This window comes from Desmodus rotundus, chromosome 11 (genome assembly GCF_022682495.2).
Source record: "Desmodus rotundus isolate HL8 chromosome 11, HLdesRot8A.1, whole genome shotgun sequence".
Taxonomy (NCBI): domain Eukaryota; kingdom Metazoa; phylum Chordata; class Mammalia; order Chiroptera; family Phyllostomidae; genus Desmodus; species Desmodus rotundus.
The window spans coordinates 25789626-25805556 of NC_071397.1; the positions used below are offsets into that span (position 1 = coordinate 25789626).

Sequence of the window (15931 nt, forward strand, 5' to 3'; positions counted from 1 at the left end):
ATTACAGTTGTGTGCCTTTTCTCCCCATCCCTCCACCCCACCCCAGCTGAACCCCCCTCCCTCCCCCCTGGTTTTGTCCATGTGTCCTTTATAGTAGTTCCTGTAATCCCCTCTCCTCACTATAGGGCTCTAGTGAAAATATTTCATGTATGTATTTTTTACAAAAATTAGCATTGAGAATATTTTCCACTTACATTTTCCTTTGAGATTAACAGAAAATCAACATGAGTACAATAGAAATTGTTTCTTCTAAGAATGGCATAATTAGGGAGAGTCAACTGGAGGCATTAATAATTTTAAACTTATTAATAATAAATAGAACTTTGAAAAGGGCATAGATGATTTCATGAAAAATTAAAATAATAAGATCATATGGGAAACATACTAATTCTTCAGAAATACACTAACAACATGCTATTTGAGATAAATGGCTAAACATCATTTCTGCTTATACTATTTTGTAATACTCAGAAAATATGAAGTATGTTTTAATTTTTCCCTTTGATTTATAGACAAAAAGTTACAATTATTTGCTTTGGAAATAATTTTATTTAAAAATAATTTTTAGATAAACTACCTTATAGGCCTCCCTATTTAATGAAACAAAATTCCCAATCAATAAGTAAATGTTTCAAATATTGGTTGTAACTGCTTTTAGTTACTTCTTTTGCTCAAAAATGCCAGTTTGAAAGGAAAATCTGCACACATATGATTACCATGTATGCAGAACAAGGTAAGAGACTGTAGAACATTTTTCAACTCATAACTTGTCTCAAGGAAACAAAAAAATTAAAGGAAAAATGTCCTGAAAAGATACATTTGAATAGAGTGGAGGTCACTTGTTTTTTCAATTTAAGGTTTAATTTTTTTTTAATTTTTCAATTGACAGTCAGTATTATTTTATAGTAGTCTCAGGTGTACAGCATAATGTTTAGAAAACTACATAATTTATAAAGTGATCCCCCCAATAATTCTAGCACCTACCTGGCTCCATACAGAGTTTTTACAATAGTATTGACTATGTTCTCTATACTGTGCTTTAAATCCCCATGGCTATTTTGTAACTGCAAATTTGTACCTCTAAATCCCTTTACCATTTTCACTGAGCTATCCACCACCCTCTCATCTGTCAGTCCTCAGTTTTCTCTGTATCTATGAGTGTGTTTCAATTTTGTCCATTTTGTTCGTAGGCTCCACATATAAAGGAGTTCTTACTGCCTGTGGTTACCATCCTCTCTTTTTGGGACCAAAGGCTGAGGTACTCTACCAGAAATTTCAAGTCTCTCTCAACTTAATTAGAAGGGCCTGCAAGGGAAACACTGTGAGTTATCACCATTCAGCATAGTTTGGAGATCATAATTTCAACAAAGCAATCATATTTTGTTTCACTTCCAAAAAGGAGATTGTAAGATATGTATTTGTGGCTAAAGATACCACTGCCTAAAGATACTTTGAAGCAGGACATGTACACTGATGTTCATCCATATTTCCCAGAAAATGGAAAAGTGTAGAAGAGTTCAAAGGTATGGGTAATAGTTTAAATACATTTTCATTGTTACAGCATTTAATCAAAGTTAAGAACTATTGGTTTAAACAATGATTTCATTTTGCATCTTTAAATTCATTTGAAAACTAAAAAAATAATACTTATTCTTCATAAAATGGGATTTGTCTGGAATGGCATACCTAAGGAATAAGTTAGATATGACTATACAAATTATCAGCAAAATGTACACTATTTTGAAAAATATCTCAGTATTTAAGAACAAAATATATTTTCTTATTGTATAAAAATTTGTCACCTGCTGTCCAAACTCTTGCTATATTATAGAATATTTAGCAGGATAATTAATCATTTGTTAACAAAATAGATTTATTAAGTTTATCCCTAAAATAGGTCAGTATAGAAAATCTAAAATTGTATTAATATGATTCACACATATTTTAAGGGATATTGAAAAAAAAAAGTTGGCCTTCAGTGATGTTTTCTTCATCAGATTAAGAAAATTCACCCTCTGTGTTTTTATTTTATTAAATTTCATATTTTTTTCTTAGGACTGTGGTAAGGTAATAGTTGAAATAATTGTTATATGAAATTGTAGGGCTATACGAACTTCATTATTGATAAGGTGTTTTTTTTTAAAGGACATTTTCTCATAAGTTTAATTTTTTTTCAGAAACTCTTTACCATGTTTATTCACTTATATTAATCCATTAAACAAAGCTTTCCAGAAAAAAAAATCAACATTTCACCCATGATTTATGGCTGAAGTTTATCTTTTCATTAACTATTTGTAAAATATTTATTTGCAAAACTGGATCTGTACTACTAATTCTAACTTTCAAACAAGAACAATATTAAAAACCTTTCTCAATGCAAAAAAAAAAGAAAATCTAAAATTGTATTTTTTAGTAATAAATGAAACATTTTAATTTAACTGAAAATAAATAAGGCAAAATTAAAATTATTTGCATATATAACCTGAAAAAATGCATATTTTTACCTGAATATGGTTCATCACACTCACAAATGAAACTATTTGCAGTAATATTGCTCCAATTCTCATGGAAACAGATATGTGGTTGATATTGGTCAATTATTTCTGAACAATTTATGCCTGCAAAAATGAAAGTAAATTAATTTCTAACTAGATCAAAATATTTTCATTTTATATAAAGTTAACTGTAGTCATTGACTTTCCCCAAATTTTTAAATAATAAGTAATATAAACATTTTGACAAAATGTAATTCTAATTACGAAATATTGCTCCATGATGATGTATTTAAATTGAAAGTGTTTTGGTACACTTTTATATTACATAAGTGTTTCCATCTCCTGGCCCTTGTTATCATATCAAATATTTTTCTGATTGTTGATATTTGACCTTCAGTTAATTTCATGATAATTTGAATTTGTTAATGATGTTTTGACAGTAGATGGCACATACAAGTGCCAGTTCCTCAATGTACACTGGTAGCATTGCAGTGACAAAGCGATACATTGTGTCTTATATATACCACCTAGTCAGGATAATGCTTCGAAAGTGAAAAATGGGAAACACATTATACCATTTGAAGAGGAACCAGGGCATAAAGCTTTAGTTAAGCAAGATACATAAGCTCTAGAGATCTGCTGTATAGCCTTTTACTTATTGTTGATAGTAATATATTATAGCCTTAAAAATTCAAGAGGGTAGATCTGATGTTGTGTTCTATCCACAGTAAAATAACATCTAAACTATGAGGAAATAAGAGAAAAGACTGCTTGGATCTCAGAAGCTACACACAAAATTATAAATTCTACACTTTCTTTCCCTTGTTTGTACATCAAGCTTTCCAAATCCTACTTATATAAAGTATTATGGTCTTACTATATCACATACCATAACCTTGCATAGCATGTTTTTCTATGCAGTTAATCATCTCATAATATCCTTCATAGAAGAATGTTCCTAGAAAATTGTATTGCATGGCAATTGGAAAGTTGTTACTATACAACAGTTATACACAATTTGGCAAAATACTCCCCACCCCCTATTCTAATTGAATTATTAATTTAACTTTAAGAAGTTTATTGCCATGATCAATGACATCTTTCATATTGCTTATAAACTGATATCCCTGCCTCAGAAGTCTTCTCCATTGACCTCCAGATAACCTCCAACACAATGAAAATGTAAGTACACATAATTGTGTGCCACAATATTCCCATACATAAAAACTAAATTAACAGTAGAATGTTTATAGGTCATTCCCTATTTCCATCTTAGGGAGTGTAATGAGCCCCCACCCATTTGTGAAATCCTAACCCCCAGGGCCTCATAATATGACAATATTTGGAGTCAGGGTTTTTGGAGAGTGATAAAGTTAAAATGAGGGCATCCTAACCAACTAGAAGTGATGTCCTTGTAAGAAAAGAATATGTGGACATGAACACACACAGAGAAAAGGCAATGTGAAGTCTCAGGGAGATGGTGAGCTGGGGACAAGGAAGAAGAAACCCATTCTGCCCGTTCTGCAGATAGCTTGGCTTTGAACATTTAGCCTCTAGAACTCAGCAAACAAACTTCTGCTGATAAAGCCACTCAAACTGTGGCACTTTGTTATGGTAGCACTCACAAACTAATACAGTGAACATTCTCATGGACAACAATGTAGGGATTGCTGGGGGCAGGAAGAGTTGGGGGCAGGTGGAGGAGATATTGGGAAGAGAAATGGTGATGGAAGGAGACTCTACCTGGGGCAGTGGACAGACCATAAATGTTGTTGATGTGTTGCGGAGTTGTGCACCAATAATCTGTACAATTTCATTAACCAGTGTCATCCCAATACATTTAATAAAAAGGAAAAACATAAGCAAATAAAAATATAAAAAATAAAAATAAAACAATAAAATGGAAAAATAATGAAAAAATTAGTCATGATACATATTTGTGTATCTTATGAAATTTAAAATTGATTTATTAATAATTAAAGTAGTATAATGGTATATTCTCAATGTTTTTAAAATAAATAATACTATTAGGTAATTTTATGGTGTTTAAAATTAGTGATGTAAATTATCTATAATTCTGTTTCTAACAAACAAGCATTGGGTAAGAAAAAAATCACTCTTTACATTTACGATAAAATTATTGAAATAATGGTCCATGACATAGGATTATACATGTCAATATTCTGATAGATGGTAGAAACTTTCTGATCAAATATTCTCTAAAATTCTTTGGTCAGGTTAAAAGATATGCATAACGATTAGAAGGTTTTAATTACTTTTTTTTATTCATCCCAAATCAGCGTTTTGAGTGCTTTCACTTTTTTTTGCTAACCTGCCTTATTTTTAATTGTGTGATATACTCCAGAATAAGTAGGGCAACATATTTTATCATCAGGACAGTAGAGTCAAATGACAATTTGATCCCAGTTATAAGGGATGATATTTAGTAGATATTACTGGGATTAACTTCTCAAATGGCCTTGGTACTTCCCTACTATAGAGACTAACCTCCATGAAACATTGGCTTGGATGAATTTTAGAACTTATGATGGTTCATTGAGTTCTTCCATTACATTTTTTTGCACAGCCTTCTCATATTTGGCTCCAAAGGAGTAATCCTATGCTCCATGGAAGAAAGACTTTGTTGAAATCTCCTAAAGCCTGCCTAACAAAATTATAGTTATAGCCCTATGCCAATCTAGTCTAGTCATATATACTGTTTCCACTCCTTCCAATCTCATGACCAACATATGCTACTAATTTGTGATTTGTTTTCTCATGCTATCATTGCCAACCATACAAAGTATTTCACCTTGTTAGATCGTCCTTGTTTTACCCATTATCCTTGCAATTCTCCACGCCATGTTCCTGAAACTATCATTTTAAAGAAACTTTTACATAAATTTCCAGCCTTGAAATGTTCCTTACAATTCTTAATGTTTCTCTTCACTTCCCTCCGATGACCCAAATTCCCTAGTAAACTTTCAAATAAAGGTAGTTTATGTTCCCTCAAATCCTCACTTCAGTCTCAGTAGTATTGTTTACGTTGTTTTTAGATTACCCTTCTCCGGTTTCACCTGCTCAACAAATATCTTACTTTTACAACCTCATTATTACTTTTCATTTAGCTTATGATAATTAGTTATTAATTATATCATGCTCTTTCCTTCCTTAGTAGTACTAGCTATCATTTATAGGTGCCACACTGACATCCATTAAGAACATTGTTTTGGTTCTAAATCATCTTTTCCTCTCCAACTCTTCCAAGCAACTCCAATGCCTCCCCCGCAACACCACATAGTTCCTTATATTCCTCAAATGAGATTCACACTTCATTTCCACATTGTTACCCAGAACTTTTTTACCCCAACAACCACAAGCTTGGAAATTTCATTGAGTGACTAAAACATATTTCTCCAATCTTCTTGTATTTTTAGTGAGAAATTGAGTGCATTTTGAGAAAGATGTGAATATAGGTATTTCAGTATAAAATATATACTGTATTTTAAGAAATCTTTAAATAAGCAAAAAGCTTATTTTAGAGACTGTCTGATATGGTTTTTCTATATTCAGAATCCAAATTTAGCTCATTCTAAAAAACAGAATTAAAAAAATATGTAAGTAGCAGTTTATAAACTGTAAATTCAGTTTATTTTCATATTTTAATGAATAGAATGTTATTTTTAAAGTAGTCTTACCTGTAAATGGTGGGTGACAGATACATTCATATCCTTGTTTATTCCTTTTTTCACTTTTATTAATGCAACTGCCATTATTTTGACATGGTTTATAAGAACATGCATCGAGTTCCTGGCAGTATGTTCCAGAAAATGGAGGCTCACAGTGGCAGTGGTATGTCTTGCTCCAAATCTCAGTGAGACATTTACCATGCCCAGAGCAATATTCAGAACTCAGATACTCCTGGCAGAACTGCTCTTTCACTGTCACATTTAGTCGAAGTCCCAGCTGACAAAGCGACGAGCCACTTGCCATTACTGTGATAAAATAATGTGTCCCAACACTCAGCCACTTAGAATGAACAGTGTGCATTCCTTTTAGCTTGCAACCAAAAAGTAACTGTTCTTCAGTTGTGGTATTCTGCAGACAGTCAATGAATGATGCTTCAGAAACATTCATCAAATTTATTTCCGGAGATTGAAGAGATGGTTCTGATGAAATTACAAGAATGTCTCCAAATTGAATTTGCAAAGGACAAATCTGGGGAAGAGACTGATTGACTGAAGTACTCATTTTAGTATTTATGTCCTCAAACCAGCAATCTTCATAGACATCCATGCAGATGTTTTCTGTTAGTGTCCAATTCACCACATATGATGAGGGCCGTGTATGCCATTCATTCACCAATTGCCATTTACATATTGTCTTTCCATTCATATACATGCTGTGAAGAACCAACAGACTTAAAAGCATAACTGATTTGTTAGTCATTATAGGAAACTGTATTTTACAATCTATCATGAAAATATCATAAATGATTGCTCAACATGGGATTTCAATATTGCTGGATATTGCTTCTCTGTTCAGAGAATTCCTGGGAACTGTTTTTTGGTTTTCTTTGTTATTCCCAAAGTGCAAGCAAACTTGATGACTAGATATTGATGAAGAATCAGTAGGTCCAACTGTCTTAAATATCCCTTTAAACAGAAAGATAGAACATTGTTACTGGAGGTTTTCTTAAATTACTTAATGATACAAAAATGTCTTAGCTGTTTTCTGTAAGGACTGTGTCATTAACAGCCAGGCACCTTCTTTGTGAAACAAGGCCAGGGAAAATGCGGTTGTTATGTTTGTATCCCATACTGCCCCATACAATCACCTGATTATGAAAAGGTTTGGTATCATCACATAATTAAATCAGCAACTTACTGTAGTCTTTTTATAACAAACTTGAATGCAACTGAAACACAGTAATAATTAAAAGATTATTTTTATGGGTGGGTTTGATTTCCTTCAGATATAAGTATCACTCTCTGATTAGTTTTAGGGAAAAAATCTTTGAGAGACAAAAAATAAGAATGAAATGGTTTAAATATAATGTTCATGTAATATTTTCATAAAAATGTAAGCCCTGAGGTATCGGTGAGTGACAAATCATGTTCTTCTAATGGTAATCCAGGAAGTGGAAGTTCTCACATATATTAAAGACACATAAAATTCTGCTGTACAAATGGCTAAACTTAGAATGAATTATCATCCAACTTCTGAAGGAATGGTGGAAGCATGGGAGGCAAAAAAGGGAAAAGAAGATGTAAAGTGGTGTAATGGAAGGATGATACATAGAGGTAGTATGGTAGAAATGCTCTCTCTTGCGTCACTCAGCAGTGGTGTGAAAGGAGGGATCAGGAGATCAAGTCTGTTGGAAGATGTCAGCACTCCCAGAAAGAAGGCAAGAAACCAAACTGGGATTAATATGTTGACCCAATTAAAAAGTAGTAACTACTACTCATTGAGGTTTTTCTCTTTCTAAATCACTATACTTAGAGATTAACAAATAAACTATGGGCTTCACAACAAAACTCAAACTCAGAGAAGAAAGATAAATGACATAATGGAAATATATCCTCTTTGGACCTCAATTATGTTATTTATTCATTCTATGCCCATAGTCCACATGAGCTTTAATTTGCTTTACTCTTATACAGGTAAGAATGTATTAAATATATTAATTTAAAGACATTAGCACAGTAGTATTGAATTAACAAGGTAGTACTGAAGATTGAATTAGACTATTCAATAAATGGTACCTTTTATTTTTGTCCAGTTTTACCAGGCAATTAAAATCTACATTTGTCAGATTCATAGATTTGATCCCAGCATTTCTATTATACCTGGATTACCAATTAAATATTGTTAAAATAAAACATTCTATACCACTATAATGTATAATTAATTTGATATTAATATTAAATATTTACGGTAAGTCCAATAACTTAATGGCTATTTTAGATCATGTAGAAATTAAATTTAAGTTATAAATTACCTCTTTGAAAATTTAGTTGTGGGTGTTAGAAATCTATAAAAATATGAAGTTGCATAAGTAATATATTACCTTAATATGCACACAGAAAATGTTAAATTATAACTTCCTTAAAACTAAATTTCTGTATGATCATGTTCATTTGAAATATATTAATCATAAATTCTGATTTTAAATTAATAAACTTGCTAAAGTGTAAAGAATACTTAAATCTATTTGATTCTAATCTATATGCATGGAAATATGCTAGGTACTAGGAATTCATCAATGACCAAGTGAAGTTAGATATCAATGTAAAGAACTAAAACTTAATGAAGGAGATAGATTACTAGAAAAGGAGCATTAACAATTTGTTATAAACAAAACAGTCTAGAGAACTCTAAAAACACATACAATGAAAAGGAACCATCTGGGAAAATTGCCTAGGAGGGGAATGCCAGGAGAAGAGGTCTAGCTAAAGATTTTGATATGAGTGTGACACTGGATGTCTTTGAAGAAGAGAAGTTGAGCTTTTAAATACAGAGAGAAAATAAATTATCATAAAATATAAGCTTATGATTTAGATAGTATATCAAGAGGGGCAAGCATTGTCCATAAAGGAGCTTACATTTTATGTTAGGGCAATGGAGAACTTCTTGAAGATTTGATGTGGGAGATTAACAAGAGCAATATTTATCTTAATGGCATCAATTTATTTGCAGAGTGAGGGATGTACATACTAGTGGGTACAATTGGGAGAGTTGAGACATGTGGCAAAGGCAATAACACTAATCCTGAAGGCTATTGACCCAAGGAGAAAGAAACCCAGGAGGGACAGGTGAGAAACAAGATGATAAGGGAGATGGGATGTCAGAATCACACGCGCATATATTGAATTTGAAGTCCCTCTGAATGATTTTCTTATAGAAGTATCCAGATATCAGTGGCATACACAGAGATGAGCATAGAAGAGAAGTTGGGCTGGAATTCTAAATCTGATCATACTAATCATATATTTTTATATTTCAATATGTGTGTGAAGTTGTTGGAAGTTGGTCCTAAAATGTGAAAATCTTCTTTAAATAACAAGCAAAGGATACAAAGGGAGATCATGAGTATGGGAGAACATAAGCAGCAATGAACACAGTGCAGAGTAGGAGAGAAGAAGCAAGATCATTGTAGATTATTATGGTTGTGACTTTGGAACCTCAGGAACTTCAGGAATTTATCCTGTGAGGTCTGTTTTCACTCTGAAATAGGTGATTGGTAGACATGGTGAGTTTCCAGGGACAATATTAGACAAGATTTGAAATAAACAGTGAAGAAAATGTGAGAGAATGCTAAGACAAAATAGAAGGATCACTTGGCAATATTAAAATACTTTCATGGCTGTTAAGTCACAAAATTATAGTAGTATCAAATTGCACAGGGCATTATTTTCCCAGCAGCCTAGTTGAAATGACACAATCAAAAATTAAGCAGTAAATGGCTTTAAACAAACACAGTCACAAATTTATTTCCACATGGAAATGCTAAAAAAAAAATTACATTTGTATTGAAGAATTAGGTCTGTGTGACATTTTGGACTAGCTGCAGATGTGAGCTCACATTATTGCGTGGCTAATCCCATGCTTCTCAGAATTCTCTGTGTCTCTAATTATTGTGCGTTTATATTCTCTAAGAGAAAGTGACTTGATGTTTTACATTTCCATCTCAAGGAGATTTAAATAAATAAAAAAGAAGCCATAAATAAAAACCCAGAAAATTTCTATAAGGTCAATTTGCATCTATATATGCTGAATACAAAATGCATTGAATTTTATTAGAACAAGATTATTATAAGCATCACATATGGATACATTGGAATAAAGAGCTATAATTTGGACCCAAAAGGTATCAATTTTTAATGTACAAAGACATACTTCTGCATCCCACAAAGTTTGGTAAGTTATATTTTAATTTCTATTTAGGTTAAAATATTTAAAAATTTGTCTTGAGACTTCTTTTCTAATTGATATACTATTTAATAGAAATTGTTAAATTTCTAAATATTTGAACATTTATAAGCATCTTTCTGATACACAGTCTAGTTTTGATCCATTGTGATTTGAGAACCTACTTTGCATAATTTCCAGCTTCGTAAATTTGTTCAGCTGTGCTTTAAGGCCTAAAATGTGATCTGTCTTGGTGAATATTCCATGTATACTCACACAAAGAAAAATGTGCATTTTGTTGTTGGAAGGGGTATTCTGTCAATGCCAATTAGATCAAGCTGCTTGATAGTGCTGAAACAGTCAGCCGTATCTTTATTAGGTTTTTGCCTGTTTTACATAGCAATGATTGACAGGGGTATTTGATGTCTCCAACTAAAATAGTGGGTTTATTATTTTTCCTGTCAGTTTTATCAGTTATTGCCTAAAATCTTTTCACATACTGTCCTTAGGTAGATACTCATTAAGAATTAGTATGTCTTCTGGGAGAATTGTCTCCTTTGTTATTATCTAGTACTCTTTATCTCTGATAATATTCCTTGCTCTAAAGACTGCTTTTTCTATAAATATAGCTACTCCAGAATTTTTTTGAATTAGTGGCAATATGATATGTTTTTCCAAATCTCTTTACTTTTAACTTGAATCTTATCATTTAAAGCAGATTTTTGTGAACACAACAAATAATGTACTGAGGTAAATGGACCTTTAGTGTGAGAATCTATGTTAATCTGCCTGGGACATGGGCTAGTAGTTGCTGTACCTGTGGGTATCAATGGCTTCAAGTTCCTTTAGTGTCTTTGTGTTTTACTTCCTTCTTGACTTTGGATTTTCCTAAGTACTCATCCCCAGAAAATGTTTGTATCTTTCACCCTTTTTAGCTGTAATCTACTATTCTCATATTGAAGTCCTGTTGGTTTGGTGTAAGTGTGGACAAGCATTCTCTACACTTCAAGTTAAATCTAAATTTTCTAAAGGGTCTGGGTCTCCAGGCTGTGGCTTTTACAAGTGATCTTTCTCATATAACTTCCCCCTCTTAGGTGAGAAAGAAAGGCTAGAGCAACCTTAAGTATGAAGAATGTCCTTATCCATTGTTCTGAGACAAGATTCAAGTAAAACTCCCACTGGTGAGGAAGATTTTGTTATAAAGAAAGCCTGCATTTATTTCAAAAGGATGACTCTTCTCATCCTTTTGCCTGTGTCCCAATTGGATCCTTCTCAGATTTTTACTATAAGAACCTGGTGAATATTCTCAAAGTAAAGCCCATGAATGTGTGGGGGCAAACTAAGACTGTGGCTCCCAGAGTTCTTAGCCAACATCACCTTCAAGAATTCAATGAAATTCCCATTTAAGAGTTCCCATCAGTTTATGCCTCCAGTGTTTTCGCTTCAAGATATGTGCTGTGACTCTCTCCATTCATCCATCTCTCCAGATTCCTAGGTGGTAGTTTGCCCTGAAAACTCAATTTTTTGATGGGTTTAAGAAAAGCCATAGATTTTTATTTTGCTCAGCTTTATCTTGCAATGAGGATGAAAATTAAAATTTCTAGGTCCTTTGTATGTTGATTATACTGATTTTTACTTGCCTTTTTCAGATATATTTCTCACTGTCAGCTATGCAAGAAAGTGATTTTGTATACTTCTGTGGCTCTACTAAGTAGTACTATGTTATATGGATATACCACAAATTGTCTATCCATTTACCTGATGATGATCATTGATGTTTCCAGGTATTATCTAATATAAATGAAGCTCCTATAAACATTTAATTATAAGCCTTTGGGGACATACAATTTTATTGATCATATCTGGATTCTTAGGAGTAAAATGGATGATTCAGATGGCTGGTGCATGTTTACCTTTTTAAAAAAAAATACTGCCAAATGTTCTCCAAAGTTGTTTTACCATTTTATATTTCTATCAGCAGTTTTTTGAGGTCTCAGTTATTCCAAATTATCTTCAAAAGTTGGTATAAGCAGTCTCTTTCATTTCAGTTAGTCAAACATGCATCTCACTGTCATTTCATTACCAATGATCTTGAGCATCTTTCCAATGTTTTCCTGCTACCTGTGTATGCACTTTGGTTAAGTCTTTCTTCAAAAGTTTTGCCTACTCTTAATAGGTCCCTTTGTTTTCTTATTATTGGAAACTGAGAGTGCTTTCTATTTCTAGATGCAAATCTTTTGCTAGATATATTATGTGCAAATATTTTCTCCCAGTCTGTGGCTTAAATTCTCATTCTGTCAACAAGAATTTAACAATCTTTTACAAAGCAGATATTAATTTGATGTCCAAATTATCCATTTTTTTCTCAAAGCCCTTGAACTTAATACAAAAATCCTGGAAATATGGTGAAATACAGCAAGAGATTTTTTTTTGGGGGGGGGGTTGTTTGTTTGTTGTCTCTCCGTAGACTTCCATCTTAGATCTCTGCGGACTTCTTTCCAGATGTGAGCCCAGCTTTCCTTTTGGGACTTTCTATCATATCATGTTGCCTGTCCCATTTGCCTTACTTTCCGGTTGCATCCTTGTTTCCTGGGTACATTTCCTGAATGCATGTTGTTTCTCAATGTGATCCTTCATTTTTTTGGAGAACATTTTCCAGTAGGTCTCTCAGCAAAGGTAAATGGGAAACAAATTTTAAAAGCTCAAATGTCAGAAAATATCATCAGATTCATGCTTTTGATTAATGCTTTGTCAGTACAGAGTGCTGGATTGAAGGTTATTTTCTTACAGGAAAAGTATTATTTCATTTCCTTCATTTCTTGGATGAAAAGTCCAGTATAATTCTTATCTTTAATTGTTGGTATATTACCTTTTCCTTTCTTTATTTTTTTTCCTCTCACAAACCTTTTTCTCTGATGTTCTAAATTTTTCAATGATTAAGACTTGAACTGTGGCATTTGGCATTCTTTAGATGTACCAAAAAAAGGTAGGGGTGTGTGTGTGTGTGTGCATGTGTGTTTGCATTATTTAGAAATTTGTTATTTAATTGTAGCATGGTATTACTCAAAGCAATTATTTCATTTAATGAATGACTTCTTCATTCCATTGAGAAATATGATGCAAACAGTATTGGATGATGAACATGATACTCCCCATTTGCCTCTTGCTTCTTTTTTTTTTCAGGTTGAATTATAGAACAGTTTTTAATTGTACTTAAAATACTTAAAAGCTAATGTTTCTATTTGTGAGTTAGAAAAACTTTCATTATAATTCCTTAAGGATATGATTTTAACTTCTCTACACAGATTACAATTGCATTCTGGCAGTCATTAAATGGAATTGACAAACAGTAATTAGACTGTGCTGCTTTTGTTTTTTGCAATGAAAATATATTATGCATGACATTACTTAAAAGAACTATAGGAAAAGCACACACCTGTTTATTTTCCTACTAACAGTAAATGACATTTTTATATATTAGAGAGAAATTTAACTACAACTACTCTATAAATAAGTCTAACTTAAACCAGAGAAAATTATTAATTAAAATTACCAAGTTTTTAATGTGTGTTTACTGCATGTATTTGTTCTTATAATTTGTTGTATATATTTAGAAAACCACATGTCCTAAGCAAAGTAGGGAAATTAATTACTTTTAGTCTCCCCAGATAAGCATTATTTTTCCAATCTAAAGATGAAAAAAACTGGTGTCAGCATCATCAAATAAGTCATTTAAGAGCACATAGCTTATATATTAAAATGTCATTAAAATGTCCATACTACCCAAAGTAATCTATAGGTTTAATGCAAGTCATATCAAGTTCCCAATGATTTATTTCACAGAAATAGAACAAATACTTAAAAAATCTATATGGAACCACAAAAGGCCCCACATAACATTAATTATCTTGATAAAGAAGAAAAAATTGGAGGTATCACATGAGCTAATATCAAACTATATTGTAAGTCCATAACAATCAAACAGTATGGTACTGACATAAAAACAGATAGGTGGATCACTGGAACAGAATAGAGAGCCCAGAAATAAACCCACACCTTTATAGTCAATTAATATTCAACAGGAAGCAAGCACATACAATGGGCTAAAGATAGTTGATTCAATAAATGATGTTGGGAAAATTGGACAGATACACACAGAAAAATAGAACTAGACCACCTTCTTACACTGCACACAAGAAAAAATTCAAAATGGATCAAAGACTTAAATGTTAGACCCCAAACCATAAAAATCCTAGAAGAAAACATTGGCAGCAAAATCTCAGATGTTGCTCATAGCTATGTTTTATCAGATATATCTCCCCAGACAAGGGAAACAAAAGTAAAAATAAACAAATGGGATTATATCAAACTAAAAAATTTTGCACAGCAAATTAAATCATCAACAAAATAAAAAGACAACCCACAGAAATGTAGAATATATTCACTGATACATCTGATAAGGGATTAATACACAAAATTTACAAAGTATTAACAAAATTCAGCCCTGGCTGCTGTGGCTCAGTGGATTCAGTGCTGGCCTACCAACCAAAGTTTTAACAAAATTCAACACCAAACAATAAAAATCCCAATTAAAAAATGGACAAATGACCTGAATAGACACTTCTCCAAAGAGGATATACAGATGGCCAGTAGACAGATGAAAAGCTTCTCAACACCACTAGCCATCAGGGATATTCAAGTTAAAACCACAGTGAGATATGATTGTTGGCTATCATCAATAAATCAACAAAAAACACATGCTAGCAAGGATGTGGTGAAAGGAGGGCCCTGTTGCATTGTTGGTGGGAATGCAGACTGGTGCAGCCACTGTGGAAAGCAGTATGGAGATTTCAAAAACTTAAAAATGGATCTGTGTTTCAACCTAGTGATACCACTTCTGCAAATATAGCCAAAGGAACCCAAAACATAATTCAAAGGAAAAGAAGTATCTCTGTGTTCATTGCCGAGTTATTTACAATCACCAAGATATGACAGCAGCCCAAGTGTCCATCAGTACGTGAGTGGATAAAACAACTATGGGACATTTACACAATGGAATACTGCTTGGCCATAAAAAGGAAGAAAATTTTACCCTTTAAAACACTACGGATGGACCTGGAGAACATTATGCTGTGTGAAATCAGTAAGTCTGAGAAAGACAAATACTGTATGATGATCTCACTCATATGTGGACTCTAATGAACTACTAAACTAACAAAGAAAACGGGAACAGATTCGAAGGTGTAGAGCAGGATGACAGCTAGTGGGGGAGAGTTTAAGGAGTGGAGGGATTGAGCAAAAAGGAAAAAGGACACATGGACATGGGCAAAAGTGTGGTGATTGCTGGGGGGAAGGGAGTATGAGGGAACTAAATGGCAATGGAAAAATACAATAAAGATCAAATTTTTAAAAATAAGAAAATTAAAAGACAAACTGCCCCACAACAGAGAAAAAATGTCCATGTTAAGGAAAGTGGACAATTTATATAAGTGTTAAAAGTGATTAGTTTAATTGGCTAAACTTAA

At 32.7% G+C, this 15931-nt stretch overlaps 1 protein-coding gene across 1 annotated transcript in view; it reads right to left on the minus strand.

The window, feature by feature from the left end:
• Positions 1-15931, minus strand: part of EYS (eyes shut homolog) — a 1562674-nt gene that overhangs the window by 1391468 nt on the left and 155275 nt on the right. The window contains 2 exon segments of the mRNA XM_071219700.1: positions 2505-2618; positions 6194-7150. Of these exon segments, the coding sequence (XP_071075801.1) occupies positions 2505-2618; positions 6194-6974 (895 nt within the window). The 5' untranslated portion in view covers positions 6975-7150.